This window comes from Lolium rigidum, chromosome 7 (genome assembly GCF_022539505.1).
Source record: "Lolium rigidum isolate FL_2022 chromosome 7, APGP_CSIRO_Lrig_0.1, whole genome shotgun sequence".
Taxonomy (NCBI): Eukaryota; Viridiplantae; Streptophyta; class Magnoliopsida; order Poales; family Poaceae; genus Lolium; species Lolium rigidum.
Window position 1 is genome coordinate 95,965,117 of NC_061514.1, and position 13,256 is coordinate 95,978,372.

The 13,256-nt window shown below is 43.9% G+C and overlaps 3 protein-coding genes across 3 annotated transcripts; all 3 read left to right on the top strand.

Annotated features, from left to right (window-relative positions):
* Positions 1-6,767: 6,767 nt before the first annotated feature.
* Positions 6,768-7,865, top strand: LOC124671701. The gene is made up of 4 exons (XM_047208042.1): positions 6,768-6,977; positions 7,084-7,156; positions 7,421-7,494; positions 7,597-7,865. Exons 1-4 carry the CDS (start codon positions 6,768-6,770, stop codon positions 7,828-7,830), a joined length of 591 nt encoding a protein of 196 aa, XP_047063998.1. The 3' UTR covers positions 7,831-7,865.
* Positions 7,866-9,256: 1,391 nt separating this feature from the next.
* Positions 9,257-10,244, top strand: LOC124676553 (polyubiquitin-like). The gene has a single exon (XM_047212596.1). It carries the CDS (start codon positions 9,413-9,415, stop codon positions 10,109-10,111), a length of 699 nt encoding a protein of 232 aa, XP_047068552.1. The 5' UTR covers positions 9,257-9,412; the 3' UTR covers positions 10,112-10,244.
* Positions 10,245-11,697: 1,453 nt separating this feature from the next.
* LOC124671702 (polyubiquitin-like) lies at positions 11,698-12,653 on the top strand. Its single transcript, XM_047208043.1, has 2 exons — positions 11,698-11,834; positions 11,955-12,653. Exons 1-2 carry the CDS (start codon positions 11,829-11,831, stop codon positions 12,651-12,653), a joined length of 705 nt encoding a protein of 234 aa, XP_047063999.1. The 5' UTR covers positions 11,698-11,828.
* Positions 12,654-13,256: the final 603 nt, after the last annotated feature.

A 13,256-nucleotide genomic window follows, 5' to 3' on the forward strand; every position in this document is an offset into this window, starting at 1 on the left:
TTGCACATATCTCTCCATGAAACCCAACTGGGTTTCCTTTCTCCTTCACGACATCCCCACCAGAACTTCCGCAGCAACGAGTTAATATGCTCACAGAGTCCCTTTGGTATTCTGAAACATGCCATGGAAAAGACTGGGATGGCCTGCGCGACGGATTTGATAAGCACCTCTTTCCCCCCTGCCGAGAGGAGTCTCTCCAACCATCCCTGAATTTTCTTCCAAATTCTATCCTTTAGGTATTTGAAAGCACCACTCTTGGACCTGCCCACATCCGATGGCATTCCCAAGTACTTCTCATTCAAAGTTTCTGATTGCACATGAAGAATGTTCTTCACTTCCTCCTTACTCGTCCCCGGACATCTCTTATCGAAGAAGATAGAAGATTTGTCACGGTTTATCTCGCTGCCCCGAGGCCCTACAATACAAGTCCAGAATGTCCCGCACTTTCCCCGTTATCTCTCGTCTCGCCTTGAATAGCAACAGTCGTCATCCGCAAAAAGGAGATGACTAACCGCCGGAGCCGACGGTGCCACCTTTAATCCATGGAGCTCCGATGAGAAACTCGTGTTTTAAGAGGCACGAAAGGCCCTCTCGCCGCTAACAAGAACAAATAAGGAGATATTGGGTCACCCTCGCCGCACACCTCGAGTGGGCGTAAATTCATCCGGTTTGCCTCCATTGAACAGCACCTGGAAAGAAACCGTGGTGACCAGCCGCATCACCATCTCAACCCATCTCGTGTGAAAACCCAGCTTGATCATAATAGCCTCAAGGTAGGTCCACTCTAAACGGTCGTAAGCCTTCCTCATATCGAGCTTTAGAGCACAATAACGGTTCTTTTTAGCACGGTTCCGCTTCATGAAATGTAGACATTCATAGGCGGTAATGATGTTATCCGTGATCAGTCTACCCGGAACAAACGCCGATTGCTCCTCCGAGATGATTTCTGGCAACAAAACTTTCAATCTATTTGCCATCACCTTCGAAGCGATTTTGTAGATGACATTACATAGGCTTATCGGTCTGAACTGTCCCAGTTCATCTGCACCCACAACTTTTGGGATCATAACAATGAATGTCTTGTTAATCTCCCTCATGTCATCTTCCCCTCGGAGGACTCGGATAACCGCCGAAGTGACTTCCTCCCCACACACCTCCCAATGCGTCTGGAAGAAGTGTGCCGGGTACCCATCAGGTCCAGGAGCCTTGGTCGGGAACATTTGGAACAAAGCCTCCTTCACCTCTTTCCCCTCGTAAGGTTTCAGCAGACCCACATTCATCTCCGCCGTCACCTTGACAGGGACCACGTCGATGACCTCCTGCATATTCTCCACCCCTTCCGACATGTATAACGTGTCGTAGAAATTCCGCGTGAGGGCGGCCATCTCCTCAGGGTTCTCCGTCACCGACCCATCTGGTTGTTTGAGTCTGCCGATTTTATTCTTCTTCTTTCGTTGGCTAGCCCGTAAATGAAAGAAACGGGTATTTCGTCGCCCTCAGCTAGCCATTGAACTCTAGACCGCTGTCGCCACATTACCTCTTCTCTTTGGTACAATTCAAGCAGCCGTTGATGAACCACTTGTCTCTTCACTTGTTGGTTCCTGCCTCGAGACATCGCGTCGCAATACCGTCGGACGCTCGTTCGATCGTTCGATTTCCCTTTGGACATTTCCAAAGGTAGTCTTGCCCCAATCCTCCAGAGAGCCTGACACGTCAGTCAATTTTTGGTGGAGTTGTTGCATGCTTGTTGCCTTTTCCCTTTCTTCCCATGCATTGGTCAAAAAAGGTTTGAAATCAGCGTGTCTCTCCCACATGAGCTCATACCGAAAAATCTTGCTTTCAGTAGATCGGCGCGCACTGGCCGATTCTCTCCACCTGAGAAATATTGGGCAGTGATCGGAATTCACTCCCGTGAGGTGGCTTACAATCGCCATGGGGAACCTCGTGCTCCATGGCGCTGATGCTACTGCCCTATCAAGGCGTACCGAGTGGCCGGCCTCATGCCCTCATGTCAATTGTCAAACGTCTCATCGTTGCCCCGCACAAGACCACACCCGGCAGATCATAGCGAGTTTTCTCCTTGGCCCAACAAAAGCCCAATTGGCAGGCCCTACTGTGCTGTTGTCTCTTCTGCAGCTACTTGTACTGGCAAACCCTATACACCGACCAGGTCGGCGCGTACCGCGCGCCGCACACCCCGCGCGCGGTACGGGCCGGCCCAGTTAGGTGCGGGCTGCCTCCTTTTTTGATTTTTCTTTTCTTTTTTGTTTCTTTTTTTCTGTTTCTTTTTTTCCTGTTTTCTTTTTTCTGTTTTCTGTTTTTTTTTTCTTTTTTCCGTTTCCTTTTTTTTTAATTTTATTTTTCAGATTCGAAAAATGGAAATATTTAAAAAAATTAAATTAAAAAAATGTTCAAATATAAAAAAATCTGAGAACCGTTCAAATTAAAAATCGTTCGAACATGAAAATGTTCAAATTTAAAAACCGTTCAAATTTAAAAATCGTTCAAACTTGAAAATCGTTCAAACATGAAAATTGTTCAAATTTAAAAACCGTTCAAACGTGGAAAATGTTCAAATTTTGAAAAATATAATTTCTGAAAAATATTCAAAATATAAAATCATTCAAATTTTAAATTGTTGAATTAAAAAATGTTCATATTTTGAAAAAAATCTTGAAAAATAATTTCATAAAAAATGTTAGATTTTGAAAAAGAAAATTCTAATAACAGAAAAAAAAACAGAAAAAGAGAAGAAGAAAAAAAAGAAAAAAATCGTACCTGAGCTAATGGGCCGCGGCCCAAACTACCCGACCTGGTCGCTGGGGGTGTGCAGCACCCCGCACGCGCCGACCAGGTCGGCGCATAGCAGTTCCCCTTGTACTTACATCGGCTGTTTTCATCTCTCAAAAAAATAGAGGGGGCTGTTCGGACAGAGATTTCGTGCACATGGACGGTACTGATCCCAATTTTAAAAATAATAAAAAATTATATTTCTAAGTTTCAGAAAATTGTGAAAATAAATTGTCATGTAGCCAATATTGTATTCCTCACATGTGTAAATTTCAGCTGAAAATAGTTTGTATTTTAGGCTACACAAAAATAACAAATGTGTGGATCTGAGTATAGTTATTCAAATCTTCAAAAAAAATCGGACTTTGTCATTTTTATGTAGCTCGGAAAACAAAACATTTGTAATTGAGATTATGTATGTTAGTGGGATACATCCTTTTAGAGTTTTGTTCCACAATTTTTTTTGAATATATATATCTAATTTTTGATTTTTTTAATACGACGAGACCACTCGCGCCCCTGATCTAAAATGACTTTTCGGGGTTGTTCTCACTACAAAGAAAACACTATTGTTATCAGCTACGGGGGAGTAGTAAGTTTTTATGTGTGCTCTCAGCTGATCCTACAAAGCTAATTTTCTTTCCCCCAAAATACTAGCCTGGTATGTCTACGACCAGTCTGTCAAAACTAGGGATGACAACTGTTATCCTTTCCGGTGAGAATGTCTTCTCACCTCGATCCAAATTTATTAATCTGGGTGACTTTTTTCATATCCCCATCCCCATCCCAACCGGGGTTAGCGCGGGGATCCCGTTAAAAAGGTAAATTCAAATGATCTTCTCAATTTTTTTTATCTTACATGTTTTATACACATAAAAATAAGCAACCTTGTAACGTACATGGTAAAGTAACTACGAATTAATATCATATGTTTAATATTATTGAAATATGCTACACTAGGCAAAATATTAACATATATTTTATGTAAAAATACACCAAATTATATGTATACACAAGTATAACAGGTAATAGCGGGGTAAGAGGATGGGGAGACCTTTTAATCACTATCCTCATTTTAGATAGCGGGGATCAAATTTCTCCATACCCGTTCCCTAATAGACGAATTCCCATGGATTTGCGGAGAATAGGACCCCATTGCATCCCTAGTCAAAACCCGTAATAAAAACACGGGAGAGGCGACAACGAGAGCGGCACATGGAGGCAAAAGAACAATGGCGACACACCGAGGAATAGAGAAGCAAGAGTGGTGGAGCTCGAAAGGGAGGCGCATAGGAGCCATGAGGGTAGAGCGTGCGGCAACACGATATCTTAGCGGTGGGTTAGCTAGGCCAACCTAGACCATGGAGGAGGATATAGAGGTGACGCGATGGGTCCATCGATGTTGCATCCTAAACTAGCGAGGAGGCCACGAAGTTGCCAAATGGGTGGCTCTGGAGGTGGCTGTGCGGGTCATATCTGGTCCTATTCCAGACCGTTCTAGGTCATAGAGCCATGGTCGATCGATGGACCGTTCGACTGGAGCTGGGTTGGAACCACTGGCATGAGTTGCCCTTGACCATGCAGGAGGTGGAATATGGTCCACGATGGCCCAACAAGGCCCAATTGCTAGGCTAGAATATGATGCCTTTTTTCCGCACCTTATTCTATACATTTAGTCTAGTGCTAAATTTTACTTACAGTTATCCTCTGATTAACTCGTCCTTTGTGATCCTACCTAGCTTAGCTTGGACGCATATGCCTAGCTAGATTTTCATATAATAATATTTGCATTAACACAAAGTAGTGGGAGCTTAGTCAATCGTATGTTGTTATGTGTTATGTGTTCCATATAAAATTGTACATACAACAAGAGAAATTGCACAACATATATTATCCTACCCTCCTATTTTACCATGGCCACTTAGACTTAGTCATGGCTGCTATAGGGAAGTCACAAGACCGCTCGGTGCTGGTGCATTTTATTTCAAAGTTTAGATTTTTGAGTAGTAGTAGATAAATATCCTTTGTAAAAGCGCACACTATGGTGTGGTTTGGTTTAGGTCCTGATTGTGTTGTTCAGGAGCCGTGCGGCCCCCAGAGGGAGAGGCGACGACGCGGCTGCATAAGGTAATCCCCAAAACTCATACTCAAGTGCAGCAACTTGTGTGCCAATTTAGGGTTCATATGAAATTGGGATTTAGGGTTAGAGTTCATACAACATTAGGGATTTAGATATGTTATTGCTTGTAGATGGCTTGCATATGACCGAAAGATAACTAATCTGAGGGCTAAACATCAACAAAACAGCCTAAAAAACATGATCTACACCATAATTAGGATCATTAGATTGTATTAGGGTTCTAGTGCTAACCATAAACAACGTCTGATACCAGGTCTAAAACTTTAGGAGTAGCACAAGATAACGCATGGCATCGCCTAGAACACCTATTGCATATGAAAAAAAGGAGGAGTAGAGATGCATTACGCATTGCCGGAGTTGCCATCGTCGCCTTCTTGTTGCAGGCGTGAAGCAGCGATGTTGTGGATGATCTAGGGATCTTCCTGATCCCCTCAGGTCTCCAGCGGCACTGCCCTGGCACCGCCGGGGTGTAGGCTGGTCTTTCCGTTGTTCCTGGCCTCTCCTAATCGGTGGAGATGAAGGAATGTGGGAGAACAACTTCGATAGATCGTGAACTCGTCAAATCGATCATCTCCAGGCTCCCCACCCCTTTATATGGCGCAATACAACGGGGGACCAAACCATCGAGTTGATTTTGGTGCCCCGATCAGGGGGCATAGGAAAAAGGAATCAAACCCTGAAGTCAAAATCCCTATCGTTTGCACCCTGAATTTTAAACCCTGAATTTGTAGAGGTTCGGCGGATCAAACCCTGAAGTCAAAATCCATATCGTTTGCACCCTAAACTTACTAATCCTGGTCTAAATCCAACCCTGGAGCCGTTTGGAGCACTGGGAATGCACCGATCCCGGCTGTGATTACAAGCTACTCTCACTGATAATGGGACCCAACTGTCATATTCATCTCTCTCCTTCGGCCAGGATTACAAGCTTCTCGCTGTGCCGTCCGCTGTCGCTGACCTCGCCACATTCCTTCATCGGTGCAGAACCAGAGGAGAGGGAGGCAACTTTCACGGATCAGTTGATGCCAAGGTGATCCAAAGTGCGGAGGAGATAGATGAATATGACAGTTGGGTCCCACTATCAGTGAGAGTAGCTTGTAATCCCAGCCGGGATCGGTGCATTCCCGGTGCTCCAAACAGCTTCAGGGTTTGATTTAGACCGGAATTAGTAAGTTTAGGGTGCAAACGACAGGGATTTCGATTTCGAGGTTTGATCCGCCGAACCTCTACAAATTCAGGGTTTAAAATGGACTTCTAGGAAAAAGTCACGTACGAGATAAGCACCTGAACGTTGGTCCCGTGGGCCCCCTTTTTATCTTAACGTCCTTAACGTTTGACCCTCTCCTGTTAACTAAAACTGTATGTCAAACCCGATAGATCAACCAACAAAACCTTGACCTCGATGTAACCCCTATTGCTTAATATATCCTCTTTTGCCCGCAAGAAAACATAAACTTCTCAAATTAAAACATGATTTGGTTGTTGTCTCCGTGTTGCTGGTCAAATTTGAGTAAGATATACAGTGAATCTATACTCGCAGCAACAAATAAAAGAAAATGAAAGACAGCAAGTCAAGGAGGCATTTACGACCCTGGTCTCTTCCTCTTCTTCCATCCCCAATCCATCACTTCACCCTCCACGCTTCTCGCCAGCCATGGCCTTGGCCGGATGAACCCACAACCACTTTGCAGATCCTCTCGCGCGCATCACACCATCGTACTCCCCGTGCCACGACCTTTCCATCGATCCGTCTCTCGGGCACATGCATTGAGGTTGTCCGTTCTCCGTTCCAGGGCTCACTGCTAGCCAGGACGCGAGGGCGAGGAGAGTAGTCTCGATGAGCGGTGGACCGGACGCCGCCTCGCCGGAGGTTCCCTCTGAGGACGGCGGGAGCGGCGAGTGGCGGCGCATTTTCAACCGGGTTGAGGCGCTGCTGCCGCGGGTCGAGGAGCTCGCCGCGGACCGTGCTCGCCTCGAGGAAGCCACCAGGACCCAGCAAGAACTGTCGGCAGCACGCGAGAACAGCCTCCATGCCCGCCTCCTCCAGGTGATCCACTGAATCGCGAGTTTATTCCTGCTAGGGTTTTTATTTATTCGTGGGATTGTTCGCGCGCGCCTGACGCTAATGCTGCTTATTTTTGTTCGAGCTGTAGGCGAAGGCGAGCAGGTGGAGGTGGAAGACGGCCTACATTGAGCTGCCTCTCTTGGCCAATCCCAAGATCATCGGTAAGAATACGCCGCTGGGCCCTTGTTTATCGGTCCTGCTAAAATGCAATCTCACTTTCTTGGTGCTAATCTCACATATTTTTCCCGACGATTTTTGTTTCCAGATTTTTTGATCTAATTTTGGACGATTTTGCTTTTTTTGTGGAGAAAACTTGGCACCACTGTTTTTTTTCCTTCTTTTGGATCGATCACTAATTCACTATGGACGTAATCTTTATGATGTTATATTGCTACTTATATCACTCCCTTGTGTGTTCACTGTAGAACTCCAAGAGAATGATTTGGAGGATTCCAGGAAATGTGAAGCTCTTGTTGACGTCGATGACTCAGGACCAGAGGTACTTGCATAAACATCAGTTGCAGAGCTCAAAAACATTCAATCAAGCTTGTGCATTTCATTGATTTTCTTACTCGCCGTTGCCTATTTTTAATAATGCTAGATACCACTCAAGGGAGCTGAAAGGCATTTAGAGCGCAGTGAAACAAATGTCGTGGGTTATGAGGATGTTGTCAGAGATTTAAGAGCTGAGCTAACAAAATTAAAGCAAGCTTATGAGACCCTGAGCACAAACAAGGATAAGGAAACTTCTGAATCAGCACACAAGCTTCAGCGGAACATAGAGGATATGTTTGATGATGCAGAAAACAAGGTACTGATTCATTCTTTAGGGTAGGCTACTGAAAATGCATTCCTTTACTGAGAAGAGATGAAATCAAAAAACAAAAAGATGGGAAGCCCGCAAGTCTGAATTGAAAATGCACTTCTTATCAAACGTATTGTTTGCAATAATATGTCCAGCTCATAGTACATTTTTATCCTTCCGTGCTATTCCTCTAGTGACCTGCTTTGGGCATGGTACGGTGCATCCTTAACAGACCCTCTCTTGCTATACATGCATATATAGTTGATGTTTATAAGTAAACCTGATTGATAATTTCTATCACTGATAAAATTATGCAATGTTCAACCAAATTCACTATTTTCAGTGTAGTTGATTGCCTTTTGACATCTGGCCATTGGCTGTTTTACTGATATGCATGGTATATAATCTAGTATTCCTTAGACCAAGAGTCACATTTCCTTATGTGATGTATCTTATTTTATTTTTCTCAAAAGGTATAAACATCTTGATTCTTGATAGGCTGCCCGTATGAAACATGTCTTTCACTGAAAAAATGGAAAAATAATAAAGTGATGAATCACATTTCCCTTTTGTAATGTGTGATACTCCTTCACACATTATATGACTATTCGAAAATGCAGGAGGGATACCAATGAGATGCATATTGAACAGCCCACGGTGTGTTTCCTTTTCACTTGCACTTCTCACTCCCTCCTACATATTTGCTGATGCATCACAGATCTAGCACACCTGTGTTACTAATATTCTCAGGATTTAGTTAATTATGTTAGTTACTGTCTTTTCTGCTAGACAATTTTGAGTGCCATCTTTTCTAAAAACCGAGTAGATCTAAATGATCATATTCCTCATAAGATATTCTTGGTTTGTTTTCTCTGTTTTTCCATCGGAGTGGATCTAACAGTATTGACACACACACTATCCAATTATTGTACTTGCAAATTTGTCGTCGTAATCAGACTTCTATGATTATAACACCTGATTTTTCCGCTCCTGTTGTGCACTTAACATAGCCTCATGCTTGTTTCTGGCCAGGGACTCATCTAATTTACAATTTGTTGACTTGTCAACACTTTACTGGCCAACGATTAATTTGACGGACGATATTTGAAAACAGCTGTTGGTCCCAGCCTTTAGTAGAGTCCACAGTATTTGTTAGGTAGCATTTCGATTTTTTTTGTTAGGTAGCAATATTGGTTTGTCTATTTATCATCCCTGAATTAATTTCAAAGATATGCATCATGTAAGGGGCTGATCTTATACCATTTCTTTATCCCAGGACTGGTTAGATGGAGAGTATCAATATCAGCCCCTTACATGTAACGACAACATAGCTAGCTCAATGATGGTACTGATATTCATTTGTCACATTCATTCTTATGCCATGGGCAGTGTAAACATTCCTAGTCAATCTGATCTGAATAAGATGTATTGCCATATGCAATACCAACTGCTGTACCATGGAACCTGTTAATTTGTCGCGGCTAACATGAAGGTTTCTGTTCTTGGTTCTACTTTCTGTTGGAGTTGTTACTGTTCTTCTCATTACCATTTCCTGGCATTAATGAAAGGCTTTTGTGTAAGATGCTGATGTTTTGCGCACCCGTTTCGCCAGATGTGGATCTTTGTCAAGATCTGTGATAGCAAGACCGTCACTCTGGAGGTAGTGGATTCAGATACGATCTATAGCGTCAAGGCTAAGATTCAAGACAAGGAGGGCATACCTTCATGCCAGCAGAGGCTCATGTTTGATGATCAGCTATTGGTGGGCAGCTGCACCCTGAAGGACCACAGCATCCAGAACGAGGCCACCCTAACCCTTCACCTTGTAATCCAAGGGATGCATATCTTTGTCAAGCCGATCGTTGGTAAGATCATGACCATTGAGGTTGATAGAGCAGATAACGTGTACAGTATAAAGGCGAAGATTTTCGATGAGACGGGCTTTGCCCCAGTTGGGCAGCGCCTCATCCTTTATGGGAAGATGCTGGAGGAAGACCGCACCCTGGCCTATTATGGCATACAAAATGACTCTACCCTCCATCTCAACTTGCGCATCCCGCTTCTGAGAGATCGGATACGCATCTCGATCAGGACGGTTACTGGGAAGACCATCGTTGAACGGAATGGTATGCGCTCAGAGACCGTTGGCAATATCAAGGCGAAGAACTATGTTGAGTTGGGCATTCCCACAGACCAGCAGTGCCTTTCCACAGGCGGAAAGCCGCTTGAGGATGGCTGCACTGTGGAGGAGGCGAAGAAATGTTGTTGCTGTGATCTCCTTCTGCAACTCCGTCTTCCTGGTATTCAGTGAGATGGATGAAGTTATCTTGGCTGTGTCTTTTCGGCCCAAATGTAGTGTAGAGAAGGAAATTTGTCTTCTACTTTTGGTGATCTTAGGTAGGGATTGAAACTAAAGAGCTGGTTAGTTATCATGCATGGGGCTTATTTTGGGGTAATGCAGGTTGTAAGATTAATGAACAAAATTGCTGCTTCTGGGATCGTGACTGTCATCGAAAGACCTGATATATTCTAGGACATTTCCATGCCTGTGTATGCTGAACTAGACTGGGAACCATGGTTCTATTCCACGATGTTTAGTAAAAAATTTCAAACATAAGACAACTTTGATACCTTAACTCTTGCAAATTGAAAAAAGATTTAAATTGACCATTCATTCCTTAAAAGTATTTTGGTCTGAGTCAATTTCAGACAAGAAAAAAATGGTATTTCTCGGGGGAACCAACAATCTGAAATACCTATATCTGACCAAAACTGAATTTTAAAATCCTGGACTGAAAACAGTCTATTTACTCATAGCTGAATTGAAATCAGTCAGTCCGATTCATATACCAATCAAAATCCGTCTCGCTAATTCATATCTCAAACCTCATAATAGATTCTGAGAGATCGGGTACAGATCTCGATCAGGACGGTTACTGGAAAATGCTGGAGAAAACCGGGATTTGATTTCTCGCCCAAAAAACTAAGAGAACTCACGAACAAACCAATCTATTCATCCTAGCTAGGGGATCAAATCCACCAAATGAAAGAACCGAACCGATTAAGAAAACACGGCTATATGAACCATCTCGGTTACCTGCTGGATCTCCACGACGAGGTCGTACTGCTGCTATGCTCGCCTTGACGAGTCCCTAATCTGCATGCCGGCGCCGGACCTGGGTGCCAGCATCTCCATCTCCGGTTGCCGGCCATGGCAGCGTGACTCCTCTCTTCTCCTCGACTCGACGAGCAAGAGTCAAAGTCTAAGTCATAGTCATACGCGCACCCCGCCCGCGGTCCGTGGCGATATGGTTCTACTTATAGGGGCTAGCTAGCCAGGTTTGATATCTTGGGGGCAATTTTGAGCGGGAATGAAATGAAATTTCGGATCCCTCTCACCTCTTGCACCGTTGCTTGATGGAATGATGGACGACTGAGATAGGTATCACGCGGATCGCTGACATGGACTGGTCTAGCTAGGGAACCAAACAGGACTGGTCTAGCTAGGGACTCATCTAATTTACAATTTGTTGACTTGTCGACACTTTACTGGCCAACGATTAATTTGACGGACGATATTTGAAAACAGCTGTTGGTCCCAGCCTTTAGTAGAGTCCACATCATGGGTGATCTAGAATGTATTTGTTAGGTAGCATTTCGATTTTTTTTGTTAGGTAGCAATATTGGTTTGTCTATTTACCATCACTGAATTAATTTCAAAGATATGCATCATGTAAGGGGCTGATCTTATACCATTTCTTTATCCCAGGACTGGTTAGATGGAGAGTATCAATATCAGAGTTGTCCATGTTTATGTGTATCTAAAAGAAGAAAATAACTAATATGTACATCTAAGAAGGAACGACAACATAGCTAGCTCAATGATGGTACTGATATTCATTTGTCACATTCATTCTTATGCCATGGGCAGTGTAAACATTCCTAGTCAATCTGATCTGAACAAGATGTATTGCCATATGCAATACCAACTGCTGTACCATGGAACCTGTTAATTTGTCGCGGCTAACATGAAGGTTTCTGTTCTTGGTTCTACTTTCTGTTGGAGTTGTTACTGTTCTTTTCATTACCATTTCCTAGCATTAATGAAAGGCTTTTGTGTAAGATGCTGATGTTTTGCGCACCCGTTTCGCCAGATGTGGATCTTTGTCAAGATCTGTGATAGCAAGACCGTCACTCTGGAGGTCGTGGATTCAGATACAATCTATAGCGTCAAGGCTAAGATTCAAGACAAGGAGGGCATACCTTCATGCCAGCAGAGGCTCATGTTTGATGATCAGCTATTGGTGGGCAGCTGCACCCTGAAGGACCACAGCATCCAGAACGAGGCCACCCTAACCCTTCACCTTGTAATCCAAGGGATGCATATCTTTGTCAAGCCGATCGTTGGTAAGATCATGACCTTTGAGGTTGATAGAGCAGATAACGTGTACAGTATAAAGGCGAAGATTTTCGATGAGACGGGCTTTGCCCCAGTTGGGCAGCGCCTCATCCTTTATGGGAAGATGCTGGAGGAAGACCGCACCCTGGCCTATTATGGCATACAAAATGACTCTACCCTCCATCTCAACTTGCGCATCCCGCTTCTGAGAGATCGGATACGCATCTCGATCAGGACGGTTACTGGGAAGACCATCGTTGAACGGAATGGTATGCGCTCAGAGACCGTTGGCAATATCAAGGCGAAGAACTATGTTGAGTTGGGCATTCCCACAGACCAGCAGTGCCTTTCCACAGGCGGAAAGCCGCTTGAGGATGGCTGCACTGTGGAGGAGGCGAAGAAATGTTGTTGCTGCGATCTCCTTCTGCAACTCCGTCTTCCTGGTATTCAGTGAGATGGATGAAGTTATCTTGGCTGTGTCTTTTCGGCCCAAATGTAGTGTAGAGAAGGAAATTTGTCTTCTACTTTTGGTGATCTTAGGTAGGGATTGAAACTAAAGAGCTGGTTAGTTATCATGCATGGGGCTTATTTTGGGGTAATGCAGGTTGTAAGGTTAATGAACAAAATTGCTGTTTCTGGGATCGTGACTGTCATCGAAAGACCTGATATATTCTAGGACTTTTCCATGCCTGTGTATGCTGAACTAGACTGGGAACCATGGTTCTATTCCGTAGCTGAATTGAAATCAGTCAGTCCGATTCATATACCAATCAAAATCCGTCTCTCTAATTCATATCTCAAACCTCATAATGGATTCTGAGAGATCGGGTACAGATCTCGATCAGGACGGTTACTGGAAAATGCTGGAGAAAACCGGGATTTGATTTCTCGCCCAAAAAAACTAAGAGAACTCACGAAACAAACCAATCTATTCATCCTAGCTAGGGGATCAAATCCACCAAATGAAAGAACCGAACCGATTAAGAAAACACGGCTATATGAACCATCTCGGTTACCTGCTGGATCTCCACGACGAGGTCGTACTGCTGCTATGCTC

Coding starts and splice junctions, on each gene's coding strand:
- LOC124671701 (XM_047208042.1), top strand. CDS start 6,768: ATGAGCGGTGGACCGGACGCCGCCTCGCCGGAGGTTCCCTCTGAGGAC. Junction 6,978..7,083: donor TCCATGCCCGCCTCCTCCAG/GTGATCCACTGA, acceptor TTCGAGCTGTAG/GCGAAGGCGAGCAGGTGGAG. Junction 7,157..7,420: donor GGCCAATCCCAAGATCATCG/GTAAGAATACGC, acceptor TGTTCACTGTAG/AACTCCAAGAGAATGATTTG.
- LOC124676553 (XM_047212596.1), top strand. CDS start 9,413: ATGTGGATCTTTGTCAAGATCTGTGATAGCAAGACCGTCACTCTGGAG.